Raw genomic sequence first — 13,423 nt, forward strand, 5'->3', positions numbered from 1 at the left:
ACATATGGGGTATCAGCGTGCTCAGGAGAAATTGCACAACACATTTTGGGGTCCATTTTTTCTGGCTGCCCTTGTGAAAATTAAAAATTTGAGGTTAAAGTAGCAGTTTTGTGAAAAAAAGTTAAATGTTCATTGTTTTCTTCCACATTCCAAAAATTCCTGTGAAGCACCTGAAGGGTTAAAAAACTTCTTGAATGTGGTTTTGAGCACCTTGAGGGGTGCAGTTTTTAGAATGGTGTCACTTTTGGGTATTTTCTGTCATAAAGGCTCCTCAAAGTCACTTCAAATAAGATGTGGTCCCTAAAAAAATGTTTTTGTAAATTTTGTTGTAAAAATGAGAAATCGCTGGTCAACTTTTAACCCTTATAGCTTCCTAACAGAAAAAAAATTTGGTTCCAAAATTGTGCTGATGTGAAGTAGACATGTGGGAAATGTTATTTATTAACTATTTTGTGTGACATATCTCTCTGATTAAAGGGCATGAAAATTCAAAGTTTGAAAATTGCAAAATTTTCAAAATTTTCGCCAAGTTTCCGATTTTTTCACAAATAAACGCAAGGGATATCGAAGAAATTTTACCACTATCATGAAGTACAATATGTCACAAAAAAACAATCTCAGAATCAGGGGGATCCGTTGAAGCGTTCCAGAGTAATTACCTCATAAAGTGACAATGGTCAGAATTGAAAAAATTGGCCCGGTCACGAAGGCAAAAACAGGCTCTGGCGCGAAGTGGTTAATAATGTGGGACAGCCTTCTTAAGTAGTCTTGCCTTTCATTGGACACACCTGCCAAACTAATTAGCACAGGTGTCTGCAATTGCTTACAGTGATATAAAGAGCCCTGACACACATCACCATCAATGAGTTTAACTGACAAACAAACAAATTCTTCCCTTATCACTCCTAAACACTTTTTGCATAATAATTTGGAACACAGTGTATGTACTCCTCCAAGGCCTTTCTTTCAGGGATAGTAAGATTAAACAAGCGACTTTTGGGAAGAGTAGCACCTGGAACAAACTCAATGGCGCAATCATAATCCCTATGAGGAGGTAAAACTTGCGACTCCTCCTCCGAAAAAAACCTCCAAAAATCTTGAATAGGTACTGGTAATTCCCCTTTTTCCACAGCCGCAATGCGACCATTACAACATTTATCATAGCACTTCGGACTCCAAGACTTTATCATATTAGTAGACCAGTCCAGCAAAGGATTGTGCAGTTTTAACCAAGGCAATCCTAGAACAACTGGAGAGGGCAAATTATCCAAAACAACCAAGTCCAAAATTTCTTGGTGAACACCATTGATAGTGAGAGGAAATGCAGCAGTCTTGTGAGTAATACATTTCAAATGAGTGTTATCAATTGCAACCACAGAAATAGGAGATGACAAAGGTTTGGATTTCAATTTAAGTTTTTCCAAAAACCCTTTATCAATCACATTAAGTGTTGAACCACAATCCACAAATACCTGAAATTCAATCAAATCTCCCTGCAGAGTGGTACACCCAGAAAGGAACACCCCTGCAGAGCGTAAACAAGCTATATGGGCATAACTGACCTTTTGTTTTTTTTACTTAAACGACGCTCACAATACTTAATCAAATGATCATCTTTACCACAATAAAGACACAAACCTTCGGCGAATCTCCAATCTCATTCTTGAGAGCGGAGTGACATTGCCCCAACCTCCGATGGTTCTCCGCTGTCAGAGCAGATTTTCTGGAAACTAGGACCTGAAGTTACAGGAGTTTTTACATCATTGACCCTGGACCTTATTCTCCTGTCCACACGAACAGCTAACTGCATAGCTTCCTGCAGAGTCTCAGCTGCAGGGAATGCAATTAGCAAATCCTTAACCCTTTCACTCAGACCAGCAAGAAAAACTTTTCAGCGCCGAATCATTCCACTTAACTTCTGAAGCCCATCTCCTGAAGTGTGTGCAATAAATTTCAACATCATCTGATCCCTGATTCAAACGTCTAAGTTCTGATTCAGCAGATGAGATTCGATCAGGATCGTCATATAATAGCCCCATAGCAGAAAAAAATTCCTCAACAGAACTTAAACATGGATCATTAGGTTGGAGAGAAAAAGCCCAACCCTGTGGTTCTTTGCGCAAAAGTGACATAATAAAACCAATGCGCTGTGATTCATTCCCAGAGGACCTCGGTCTCAAATGAAAATATAACAAACAAGCATTTTTAAAGGAAAAAAAATCTTGCTGTTTACCATAAAAAATATCAGGCAGTCCTACCTTCGGTTCCACAAAATGCGCTCCAGGACAGCTACTCACATGTTGCTGAAGCTCGGCCACCTCCAGAGACAATCCCTGCAGGCGTTGAGCCAACTCCTGGACGGAAACCACATTGATCCCCGAATTTCTTTCCTTTTAGTTTTTTTTTTTTGGGCTGGACTTACTGTTATGATCTGCAACATAAACTAAGGAAAGAATGGGAAAAGCTGTCCCTACAGTAAGACAAAGCTGAATCCCTACGATTTAGCGGGCAGCCTGTTCCTTGTGAACAGACCCGCCTTCTTCCTCAGCTAGTCTGAACGGAGACCTATAGAATAAAGGGAGGGGTCCTTAAAAGAACTAAAGACTGGGACAAAAATGGGACACCTCCTAACAGAAGTTGTTGCAGAGCAAAAAGACAAACTGACATAAAGTACTAGAGGTCCCAGAGGACCAAGCAAACTAGACAGAGATAGGCACCGAAGCACCTGGCTAGAGAGACAGGCAAAAAACACTGAAGTCCAGCAAAGCCAGAAGGGCAGAGCTGGAATATATAGGCAGCTGGTCACGTGACCGCAAAACACAAGATGGCAAAAACTAACAGGAGGGTTCTAACAGTAGGCCAGAAAAGTATAACTGTGGTTTTGCAGTTCCACAGGTCAAATCTCTGTAGTATCCTTTTTTTGGCATTTTTTGCCGTAAAAAAAACAGTAATAGTGTCTCCCTGATTGTTCAGACACAAATATATCTGTTTAAAAGAGTCTGGTGTAGGCCAGAAAAATATAACTGTAGTTTTGCAGTTCCACAGGTCAAATCTCTGTAGTATCCTTTTTTTGGCATTTTTTGCCGTAAAAAAAAACAGTAATAGTGTCTCCCTGACTGGTCAGACACGGTTTTCCTCTTCCACGGTTCTAATCTCCTTTTTATTACCCTTTTTCCATTGATAGTGCGAGTGTAAGCTATTTTACTTCATTTACAATGGGCAAGGCGCGTGGCAAGGGACGTGGAACTGGACGTTTTGGTGATGGTGCGTGAAGAGGACGGGGCCGTGTCCAAGGTGAAAATGTGCCACAACCAACAGCCACATCTTCTCGCTCCCAGTTCTTGACCGAATTACTAGGGAAGCACACAAGACCACTATTGCGAACTGATCAGTGTGAACAGGTTATTTATTGGATAGCAGATAATACTTCCAGCTACCTGGGCACCACCACCTCCGGTCTGTCTTCCACACAGTCAAGTTTTAGTAGCCGTGAGTCTCGACCGCATACTCCTCCTCACCCTGATGCTCCTTCCTTCCACCATGCTGAGTGTCATCAGACAGCAACTGATCCCACACTTGGACACTCTGAAGTGCTGTTCACTGGTCCATTTCCATATTTGTGCCCATCGCCTGCTCCGCTTTAAAGTGGTGGAAGAGGAGATCCCATGTAACGATGGCCAAATATTTGAACAGCCACGGCCAGAGGAAGTCGACGGTGGCAATTTGTCACAAGAGGTGGATGATGACGAGACACAATGGCCATGAAGTGAGGAGGGGGATCGTGGTGCGCAAGTTGAAGAGGAGGATGATCTAGTAACTGACCCAACGTGGCAGGAGGACACGCAGAGCGAAGCCAGCAGCACACAGGGGGAGGGAGGCAGAGTACCCCAACAGGCAGGAAGAAGAAGTGTGGTGGCCGCAGACAGAAGGCGGGCAACCGTTCCCCGTAACACCAACACGAGAGACGTTGCCAGTACAACCAGTAGGTCTTCCAGAGTCTGGAATTTTTTTTAAAGACTCTGCTGATAACCACAAAAAGGCCATTTGTACCACCTGCCATGCCAGCATCAGCAGGGGTGACAAAACTACCAGCCTGACCACCACCAGCATGATCAGGCACATGGCAGCAAAGCACCCGACTTCGTGGGGTGAACCCCAGGGTCCACGATCAGTGTCAGCGGGTGTCACCACTGCTTCTTCCGCTGTTGTGCGTGTAGTAGAACCCCCTGTTGTGTGTGCAAGGCAATCCCCTGTCCATACTGCATGCAAAGATGCCCCCTCCTCTCAGTCTTCACTTGTTATGGCAGTTAATCAAGAAACAGCATCCACATCCCACCGCAGCGTTCAATTGTCCATATCCCAGACCTTTGAACGAAAGTGCAAATTCGCAGCCAACGACCCACAAGCCACAGTCCTAAATTCGCACATTTCACGATTGCTTGCATTGGAAATGCTGCCTTTTAGGCTGGTGGAGACAGAATCCTTCCGCAACCTTATGGCGGTGGCCGTCCCTCGGTACTCGGTCCCCAGCCGACACTATTTTGCCCGGTGTGCCATCCCCGCACTACACAAGCACATGTCCCAAAACATCTGCCGTGCCCTCAAAAACGCAGTTACTGGGAGAGTCCACCTGACAACGGACACGTGGACAAGTGCTTGTGGCCAGGGACGGCACATCTCCCTGACGGCACACTGGGTAAACATAGTGGAAGCCAGGACCCAGTCGGACCTTGGGACGGAACACATCCTCCCCACACCGAGGATTGCGGGCCCTATGTCAGTCAGAGTTGCCCCCACAGTGTACAGCTCCTGCGCGTCATCCTCCTCATGTTCAGCCTCCATCTCAGATATCACCACATCAGTTACAAGCTGGAAGCATGGCAGTACTGCCTCAGCCAAGCGGCAACAGGCTGTGCTGAAACTCATAAGCTTAGGTGATAAACCTCACACTGCTTGTGAGTTGTGGACAGCTGTGAAAGAGCAGGCAGATCTGTGGCTGACACCGCTGAACCTACATCCAGGCATGGTCGTGTGTGACAATGGCCGTAACCTGGTGGCGGCTCTGAGGCGAGGCTAGGCGAGATCACACACATACCATGCCTGGCTCATGTGCTTAACCTCGTGGTTCAGCGGTTTCTTAAATCGTACCCCGAGTTGCCAGATCTGCTCGTCAAAGTATGCCTGTCAGCTCATTTTCGCAAGTCGGCTACAGCTTCCGTCGCCCTTTCTGTGTTGCAGCAGCGTTTGCAGCTTCCGGCACACCGACTGGTGTGTGATGTCCCCACACGTTGGAACTCTACCCTCCACATGTTGCAAAGGATTTGTGAGCAGAAGAGAGCAGTTGTGGAGTACCAGCTGCAACAAGGCCGTCGATATTCAGGTCAGACTCCACACATAAGACCTCAGGTGTGGACCTGGATGTCTGACATATGTACCATCCTGACAAACTTTGAGGAATCCACCAAGATGGTGAGTGGCAATGATGCCATCATTAGCGTCAGCATCCCACTTGTCGGTCTTTTGCAACGCTGTCTGCAGAGAATTAAAGAGGAGGCATTGCAGCCAAAGTGTGATGAGATGGATCAAGAAGCCGTAGCGGGCGATTACACACAGCCCAGCCTCATCTCATCCCAACGTGCATTGGGGGACAATGAGGGAGAGGTGGAGGAGAGGATGGTCAGTCGTCATCTTGGTGAGGACACGGAAATCTTGCCCGTTACCAGTCTGGCACGCATGGCTGACTTTATGTTACGCTGCCTTAACCGTGACCCTCGCGTTGTCAAAATGTTGGGTGACAGTCATTACTGGTTGGTGACACTTTTAGACCCCCGCTACAAGGAGAACTTTCACTCTCTTATTCCTGAGGTGGAGAGGTCTACAAAAATGTGGCAGTACCAGAAGGCCCTTGCTGGAGAACTGTTAAAAAAATTCCCATCTGAACAAGCTAGTGGCAGAGGTCACAGTTCGTTGACCAACCAAGGCGTACAGGAGAGAGAGGCAGGGGAACACTGTCAACGTTCTGGGACAGTTTTCTCAGACCCTCCCTTCGGACAGACCCTGAGGCGCGGGGTACTCTCACAAGGAGTGGAAAGTTTCAAAAGATGGTGAGGGAGTACCTTGCCGACCGTACCAGTGTCCTCCGTGATTCCTCTGTGCCTTTTAATTATTGGGTATCCAAGCTGGACACTTGAAATGAACTCGCTCTGTACGCCTTGGAGGTCCTGGCCTGCCGCTAGCGTGTTATCGGAGCGTGTTTTTAGTGCCGCTGGGGGAATTATAACTGATAAGCGCACTCGCCTGTCAAATGACAATGCTGACAAGCTGACCCTTATCAAAATGAACAAGGGCTGGATTGGGCCAGACTTCTCATCACCACCAAATGACAGCAGAGTAACAAAGTCAAATCCACTGTGTTATTTCGGGAGGTGTATTCCCATGCACCGCTTCACACCCACACATGGGTATACGCTTCCTCATTTCGGCTATATTTTTCTCTTCTCCTTATCCTCAGCCTCCACCACCACTATACCACCAGGGTGACCGTGGTCCGTGTTGCCAGCATTGCAAGTTCCTCCGTCCTTATTTTTGCCAGCTTTTGCTTGGAAGGCATAGGCAAAGACTATGGGAGACCCACTCCCAAATAATGGGAATAATGTTTTTAATATGCTGTACTGCATGGCTCTTGTAAGGGGCATTTAAATCGTCTTGTTAAGCTACTGCGACCTCCACCATTCTTCCAAGGGGCATTTAAAATGTCTTGTTAAGCTACTGCGATCTCCACCATTCTTCCAAGGGGCATTTAAACAGTCTTGTTAAGCTACTGCGACCTCCACTTCTCTTCCAAGGGGCATTAAAACCGTTTTGTTAAGCTACTGCAACCTCCACGTCTCTTCCAAGGGGCATTTAAACCATCTTGTTAAGCTACTGCGACCTCCACGTCTCTACCAAGGGGCATTAAAACCGTCTTGTTAAACCATTCTGAACTCCACAGCTCTTCCAAGGGGCATTGAAATGTTGTTTTTAATTAACTCTAACCTCCATGACTCTTCCAACGGGCATTGCATTTCCTCCTAATTTTAGTCAGCTTTTGCTTTTCAATGCATAGGCGAACACTAAGGGAGACCCACTCCCCAATAATGGGTAGAAGTTTTTTAGTATGCTGTAATCCACGTCTGTTTCAAGGGCCATTGCAGTTCCTCATAATTTTTGGAAAGCCTTCCATTCACTGCTTAGGCCAACAGTGCACAGGAGACCCAGTTGCTATAAATGGAAAAAACGGTTTAGTTAAGGTCCTCTGACCTCCATGTCACTTCCAAGGGGCATTGGAGTGCCTCGAAATTTTTGGTAGGCATTGCACATTTGGTAGTTATGCCCTATAACTGTGTAGCCGAACCGCTCCTTTTGGTACAGAAACATATCCTACAAGACATGTGGGGTTGACTGGCCTGATATTGATGTGAATGGTCCCTGTTCCTCCTGCTCTTTCTCCTTTGCCACCACCTCATCCATCATTCATCACCTGAAGCTTTGTTTTAACGGGAGTCATAGAACTGGGATAGTAGCAGGAAAACATCCAGCAATCCTCGGAGGAGGTAGGATATGCGCCAAAACGCTGACCACCTCAGGCCTAGCCGCTACTACATACATGCGCTTGCATTCCAAGGAACAGAAAGCTAAGGAGATGGATGGCCTCATGATCATGAATAATTTACTCGTTGTGTAGGAGGCCGACCACGGCTGCTGTCTACCTTCTGAACTTTTGTGTTGAAGCCTGATTGACCCAGGACCCGCAATCCTCTATGTCTGGAGGACGTGTTGCATCCCAGTGTCCAACTGTGTCCCGGCTTCCACAATATTAACCCAGTGTGAAGGCGTGAGATGGACCATCCTTGGCCACATTCACTTGTCCAAGTGTTTGTGGTTAGGCTGCCCTTCAAATAGGGGCGGCTGAGGACCGTTTATGGACAACCGGCCGCCCCCTGGTGGCTGGGGACCAAGCGTGGACACCCGGCCGCTGGGCGGCTGGGGACTGAGTATGGATACCAGGCCGCCGACGCAGCCATGACGTGGTGGCCAGATTCCGCCTCCACATGCCTAAAAGGTCCAATTTGAAGTGCAAGCAAGCTAGCAGTATGGTATTGCAGCCTGGGGGTGGGTGGGTGGCAGGCTGCACACTTACGCTTGCATTCCAAGAAAACAAAGCAGATGCTAACTTCTATCATCATCATGCTCCTCACCTTGGCACTCTCAACTTCCCTGATGGAGAAGCCAGGGCCCACCGGAGGAGTCTGGTTCTCTGGTGGGCTCGTCCAAAGCTGCCCTAAAGCAGACCGGGCTAAGAAAAGTGTGTGGGGGGGAAGTTGACAGGAGAAATAGGGGCGGCTGGGGACCCATTAGGGACACCCGGCCGCCCCCAGGCGGCTGGGGACTGTGTGTGGACACCCGCCCGCGTGGTGGCTGGGGACCTAGTATGGACACCCGGCCTCCCCCTGGCGGCTGGGGACCGAGCGTGGACAACCGGCCGCCCCCTGGCGGCTGGGGACTAAGTATGGATACCAGGCCGCCGACGCAGCCATGACGTGGTGGCCAGATTCCGCCTCCACATGCCTAAAAGGCCCAATTTCAAGTGCAAGCAAGCTAGCAGTATGGTATTGCAGCCTGGGGGTGGGTGGGTGGCAGGCTGCATACTTGCGCTTGCATTGCAAGGAATGGGGGAGGTACAATTGAACACTGCCCTGGGACAAGGACTTGCACGGGGATAGTTGCAAGTCTGCATCTTCTGATGCGGCAAGGATCACTTCTGATGGGCACAATTTTAGGCAGTGACCTGGGTGTCAGAGATGCTTCCAGGGGTCTTCCCCATGCTGTTCCCATGTCTTTTCAGCACTGTATGCATGTGTCACACAGCACATGGCCAGATAAGATTGTAAAATGTTAAAATGACATTTCTCGGTGAATGCATTTGTCACGGTTGAAAGCAGTACAAAAGTGCAAAAACGCATAAAAAATGCTACTTGTGAACATAGCCCAAGGTGTGGAGGAGTATTTTTGTTTTTGGTTATTTATTTTACCTTACACACAAGTCTTTACCCTGGAAAGGAAGTTCCTTAACATATTTCACAGGAAAACCGTTTCAGTTTCGTTTTTGAAGGTTTTATTGTGAGCCCGTAAAAGTGGCTTAATACCTCTGACCACGTTGTTGACAGCAGTGACCTGGGGGTCAGAAATGCTTCCTGGGGCGATCCCCATGCTGTCCCCATGTCTTTTGAGCATTGTCACTATCGTTTTGGGCACTTTTTAGTGCCGGTGGTGCCACTGCAAAAATGCTCGGGTCTCCCATAGACTAACATTGAGCTCGTTGCTCGGGTCGAGCACCCGAGTATCACGGCGAGCTTGGCCCGAGCATTTTAGTGCTCGCTCAACACTATTAAAGACACATTGCAATTCTGGAGCTTAGGAAACTGTAAGTGGCCCTGGAAAAGATTAATAGCTGCTGAGTAAAAAAAAAAAAATACGGATTGTATACGGATAGTACCTGGATGACAAGTGTGAAAAAATTGTCCCAATCTTTTGGATGAAAATGGGACCGATTTTTTTTTATTTATTTATTTTTATACGGAAGTGTGAGTGAACCCTAAAAAGCTTTTTTTTTTTTCTTTTTTTTTTTTTTTTTATGTCGTTCACTATACAGGTTAAATGTTATATTTTTTAAAGTTTAGACTTTTACTGATGCAGTAATACCTGTTAATTTTTTCATTAAAAAACAAAAACTCAGGAACGGGTAGGTGATTTTAAATTTATATTTTTCTGTGAGTTCATATTTTAAAAACATTTAACTGTCCTTTACATTATTTTAGTTCCACTAGGGAACTTCATAAGGCTGTGTATATACGTTGCGTTTTTTTAGTGCAGATTTGTCACAAAACCTGAAGCTACTTGTATGAGAATCCTGAAGTCTCATTAACCCATGTGGTAAAAAAATAAAAATGCCAAAACTGTTTTTTTTTTTTCTGTCACCACATCTTTCAAAAACTTCAAACGTTTTTTATTTTTCTACCGCTTATTATAGTATCACCATAATTATACTGACTTGGAAAATCATGTTACCATGTCATTTTTACCCTACAATGAACATTGTAAACAAAAAAAAATGTATGGTGGAATTGCAATTTTTCACCCTTCCATCCTACTTGGGATTTTTTTTTTCCCCCATTCTCAGTATATTTTATGGTAAAAATGGTTGGTTTAATTCCAAATTACAATTCACCCAGCAAAATAAAATAAAAATTTCATACACCTATATCAACGGGAAAGTAAAAAAAAAAAAAAGTTGGCTCTTTCAAGAGGATGAGTAGCAAAAATGAAAACATAAAAAAAGAAAAATCGGTTGTGTTTTTGCGGGGTTAAGTAGGTTTCCAACTGCCATGGCAACCCATCAACACTTCGCGATTGCTGATCGGAGCTGGTAAGAAGAAGGTGCTCTTGGGACCGCTTCCTACATTAGCACCGGAGGTACCCAACATGCCAGGAAGGGATTGAGGCTCCATAACTCCTGCCAATGAGCCTGCTGCAGAGATCACTCCAGAACAGAGGGAATGTGCTGTTCTTTGATTTTGCTGATAAAACCGTACAGTAATCCATGTTTTGGGCTGGGGCTACACAGCAGCATGTCTTGTGCACCACTATTTTAGAGCTGTGATTTTGCTGTAAATAAAGCAGACAAGCTGCGTGCAAGGAAGACTAAGGCAGGTGAGCCACGTGCGACTTGTGGCCAGTGACAGAGACATTTGTAGCTCTGTTTTTGCAAAGAGTTTTTAGGCCGCAGTGTGACACCATAGGAAATTCATTAGATGTGATACTGCGATTTCAATGTCGCATGAAAAATCAGCGGGTAGCCCTAGACTAAACACCTCTATTTAGTGGTATAATATATGTAACGTGCTACTTACCCAAGGAAAGCAATATACTTTGGTTCTGAAGCAAGGCTGGCATCTATGGTTACAGAGAGGAATCTTGGATTCAGAGGGGCTCTTCTGCTACTGTTCAGCTGTAGCTGTAGTCCCCCAGGTGCTTCCAGAGCATTGCTGCTGGCAAGCAAAAGAGCACCAGCAAAAAAGACAATGCAGACAGCAATATTCATTAGTCAGGTCCTATGTGGAGCGCTGGAAAGAACTTGAAATATGCTCCACTGAAAATGCTGTACAGGCTGAAAGCAGGAAACAAACTTTTCCTCTCTGGTACATGTAACCCACAGAGGATGCTGGGTATGGACAACCACAATGAGTTTGTTTTCTGCTTGGATTGCAAATATTTGCACTCTGTCAAATCATAGGACTTTCCCAACTTCCTCCTACTGGGCGCACAAACAAATTCACGAAAGCAGAAGTCACAGCGGCTTAGTAGGTAGAACGTAGGCAGCCGTAGAGAAGGCTGCTGCCTGCTTTCTGTGCAGGCAGGTGATCGCAGGCAGGTGTAAGGAGTAGAAAGTCACCCTGCCCCACCCTGACAGCATTCATTGTGCTGAGCCTGTAATGTGAGCTGCTATCAACAGGTTATACAGTATTTGCTGACATCTTCAGACGACAAGCTGGACTCAAAGTTCATTTATTATGTATGACTGGTGATGATAAAGGGAATAGCAGGAATGCCGCTTCATAGCAGCGGAAAAAGCTGTCAGATCACCCACATCTCTTGCACAAGTGTAGAACAGTTTGCATCCTTTTTTATCTTAATCTCAGATAGTCCGTTTAAGCGTACAGATATGTTAAACTGCTAGAAGAAAAACTACTACAGGGTCTACTACCCAAATAGTCCAAAAACTTGATTACTAAGACCACGGCTCCGCTATCAGTATATGGTCAGTATTCGGTCAGTATTTTTTCTCAGGATTGGGAGCCAAAACCAGATGAGGAAGAATCAGAGAAAAGGTATAATAGAAACAAGTTACCAATTCTGCATTTATCACCCACTCCTGGTTTTGGCTTCCATTCCTGAGAAAAAATACTGACCGAATACTGATAGTGGGGCCGTGGCCTTATAGGTATATGCATATTACACTAGTCACTTTAGCATTTTTTTTGCACAGAATTATGTATTTATATATAATCCTATACAAACACTAGGACTGTTCATTGACATGTTACAAATGGGGATTTATTTCTGATTCACACCATATATATGTATGTATATGTGAAACTAGATGGTGGCCCGATTCTAACGCATCGGGTATTCTAGAATATGCTACCGACCGGGCGCGACTAATCAGCGAAGCAGTATTTAAATGGGTTGTGCACTACTTTAAATTAACCCCCCAATGTATCCCCCCGGGGCCCCTAATGAAATTTGGAGGACCGGGGAGCAAGGCCGCCGGTCGGGGTACTTCTGCTGCGAGCAGCCGGGAGATGACCGGCTAGCACAGGGTGAGCGTGTGAGGGAGATGACCGGCTAGCACAGGGTGAGCGGCTAAGCGTGAGAGGGTGAGCGTCTGAGGATCTGAGGGTATGAGGGTGAGCGGGTGAGGGTATGAGCGTGTGAGGGTATGAGCGTGTGAGGGTGAGCGGGTGAGGGTGTGCGTGTGAGCGGGTGTGCGTGTGAGGGTGAGAGTGTGAGGGTGTGCATGTGAGGGTGTGCGTGTGAGGGTGTGCGTGTGAGGGTGAGCATGTGAGGGTGAGCGTGTGAGGGTGATCTCCCGGCTGAATCGCCGCTGACCTCCGTGCGGCAGATGAGCCGCTAACGGCCGCCATCTTGTTCTGAAATCCCGTGTCGCTGATTCGCCGCGGCCGGACCAATCAGCGACGCGGGATTTCCTGGACAGAAGGACAGACAGACAGACAGACAGACGCGATAAGACAATTATACATATTAGATGTTGTGAATTAGGATTTGGTGATCTAATTTTTAAATACACCACTAGGTGGCGATATACTAATATGTTCTCTTTCGGCTAGGTCCTGATAATTTCTATGTTAGTATGATATTAAATGTACTTGAATAAAGAAAAACCCTTTTTTGCACTTTATTATTGATTTATAAGAACATACAGGAATAAAATGTACAGTATATATTGACCACACTATATCTTGGTCACCCATACTAACCCCATTTTATTATCCTACACATAGATCAGAGTTTTGCATACTTTCTGTCTATTCAGTTATATATATGCTATTAAAGATCTTTCTTGGTCTTGGAGATACGAGCTCAACAAGTATCCTGGACTTGATGATATGGCCCCACAGAGCCCTGATTTCAACATTTTTGAGTCTGTCTGAGATTACATGAAAACAGAAAAGGATTTGCGGAAGCCTACATCCACAGATCTGTGGATCGTTCTCCAAGATGTTTGGAACAACCTCCCTGCCCAAACTACTTCAAAAACTGTTTGCAAGTATATCTAGAACACATGTCAAACTCTGGCCCGTGG

General features: G+C 45.8%; 1 protein-coding gene across 2 annotated transcripts in view; it reads right to left on the bottom strand.

The window, feature by feature from the left end:
• The window catches only part of HPSE (heparanase), a 66,234-nt gene extending 54,697 nt beyond the window's left edge, over nt 1-11,537 (bottom strand). The window contains exon 1 of one of the 2 annotated variants that reach the window (XM_073637106.1): nt 10,950-11,537. In XM_073637106.1, coding sequence (XP_073493207.1) covers nt 10,950-11,140 — 191 coding nt within the window. In that variant the 5' untranslated portion in view covers nt 11,141-11,537. The remainder of the gene's footprint in view (nt 1-10,949) is intronic. The other variant, XM_073637105.1, reaches the window with a different exon arrangement.
• Between the last annotated feature and the right edge of the window lie 1,886 nt (nt 11,538-13,423).

The sequence above is a fragment of the Phyllobates terribilis genome, unplaced genomic scaffold (genome assembly GCF_046119375.1).
Source record: "Phyllobates terribilis strain yellow unplaced genomic scaffold, ASM4611937v1 Scaffold_1__5_contigs__length_1240528914, whole genome shotgun sequence".
NCBI lineage: Eukaryota > Metazoa > Chordata > Amphibia > Anura > Dendrobatidae > Phyllobates > Phyllobates terribilis.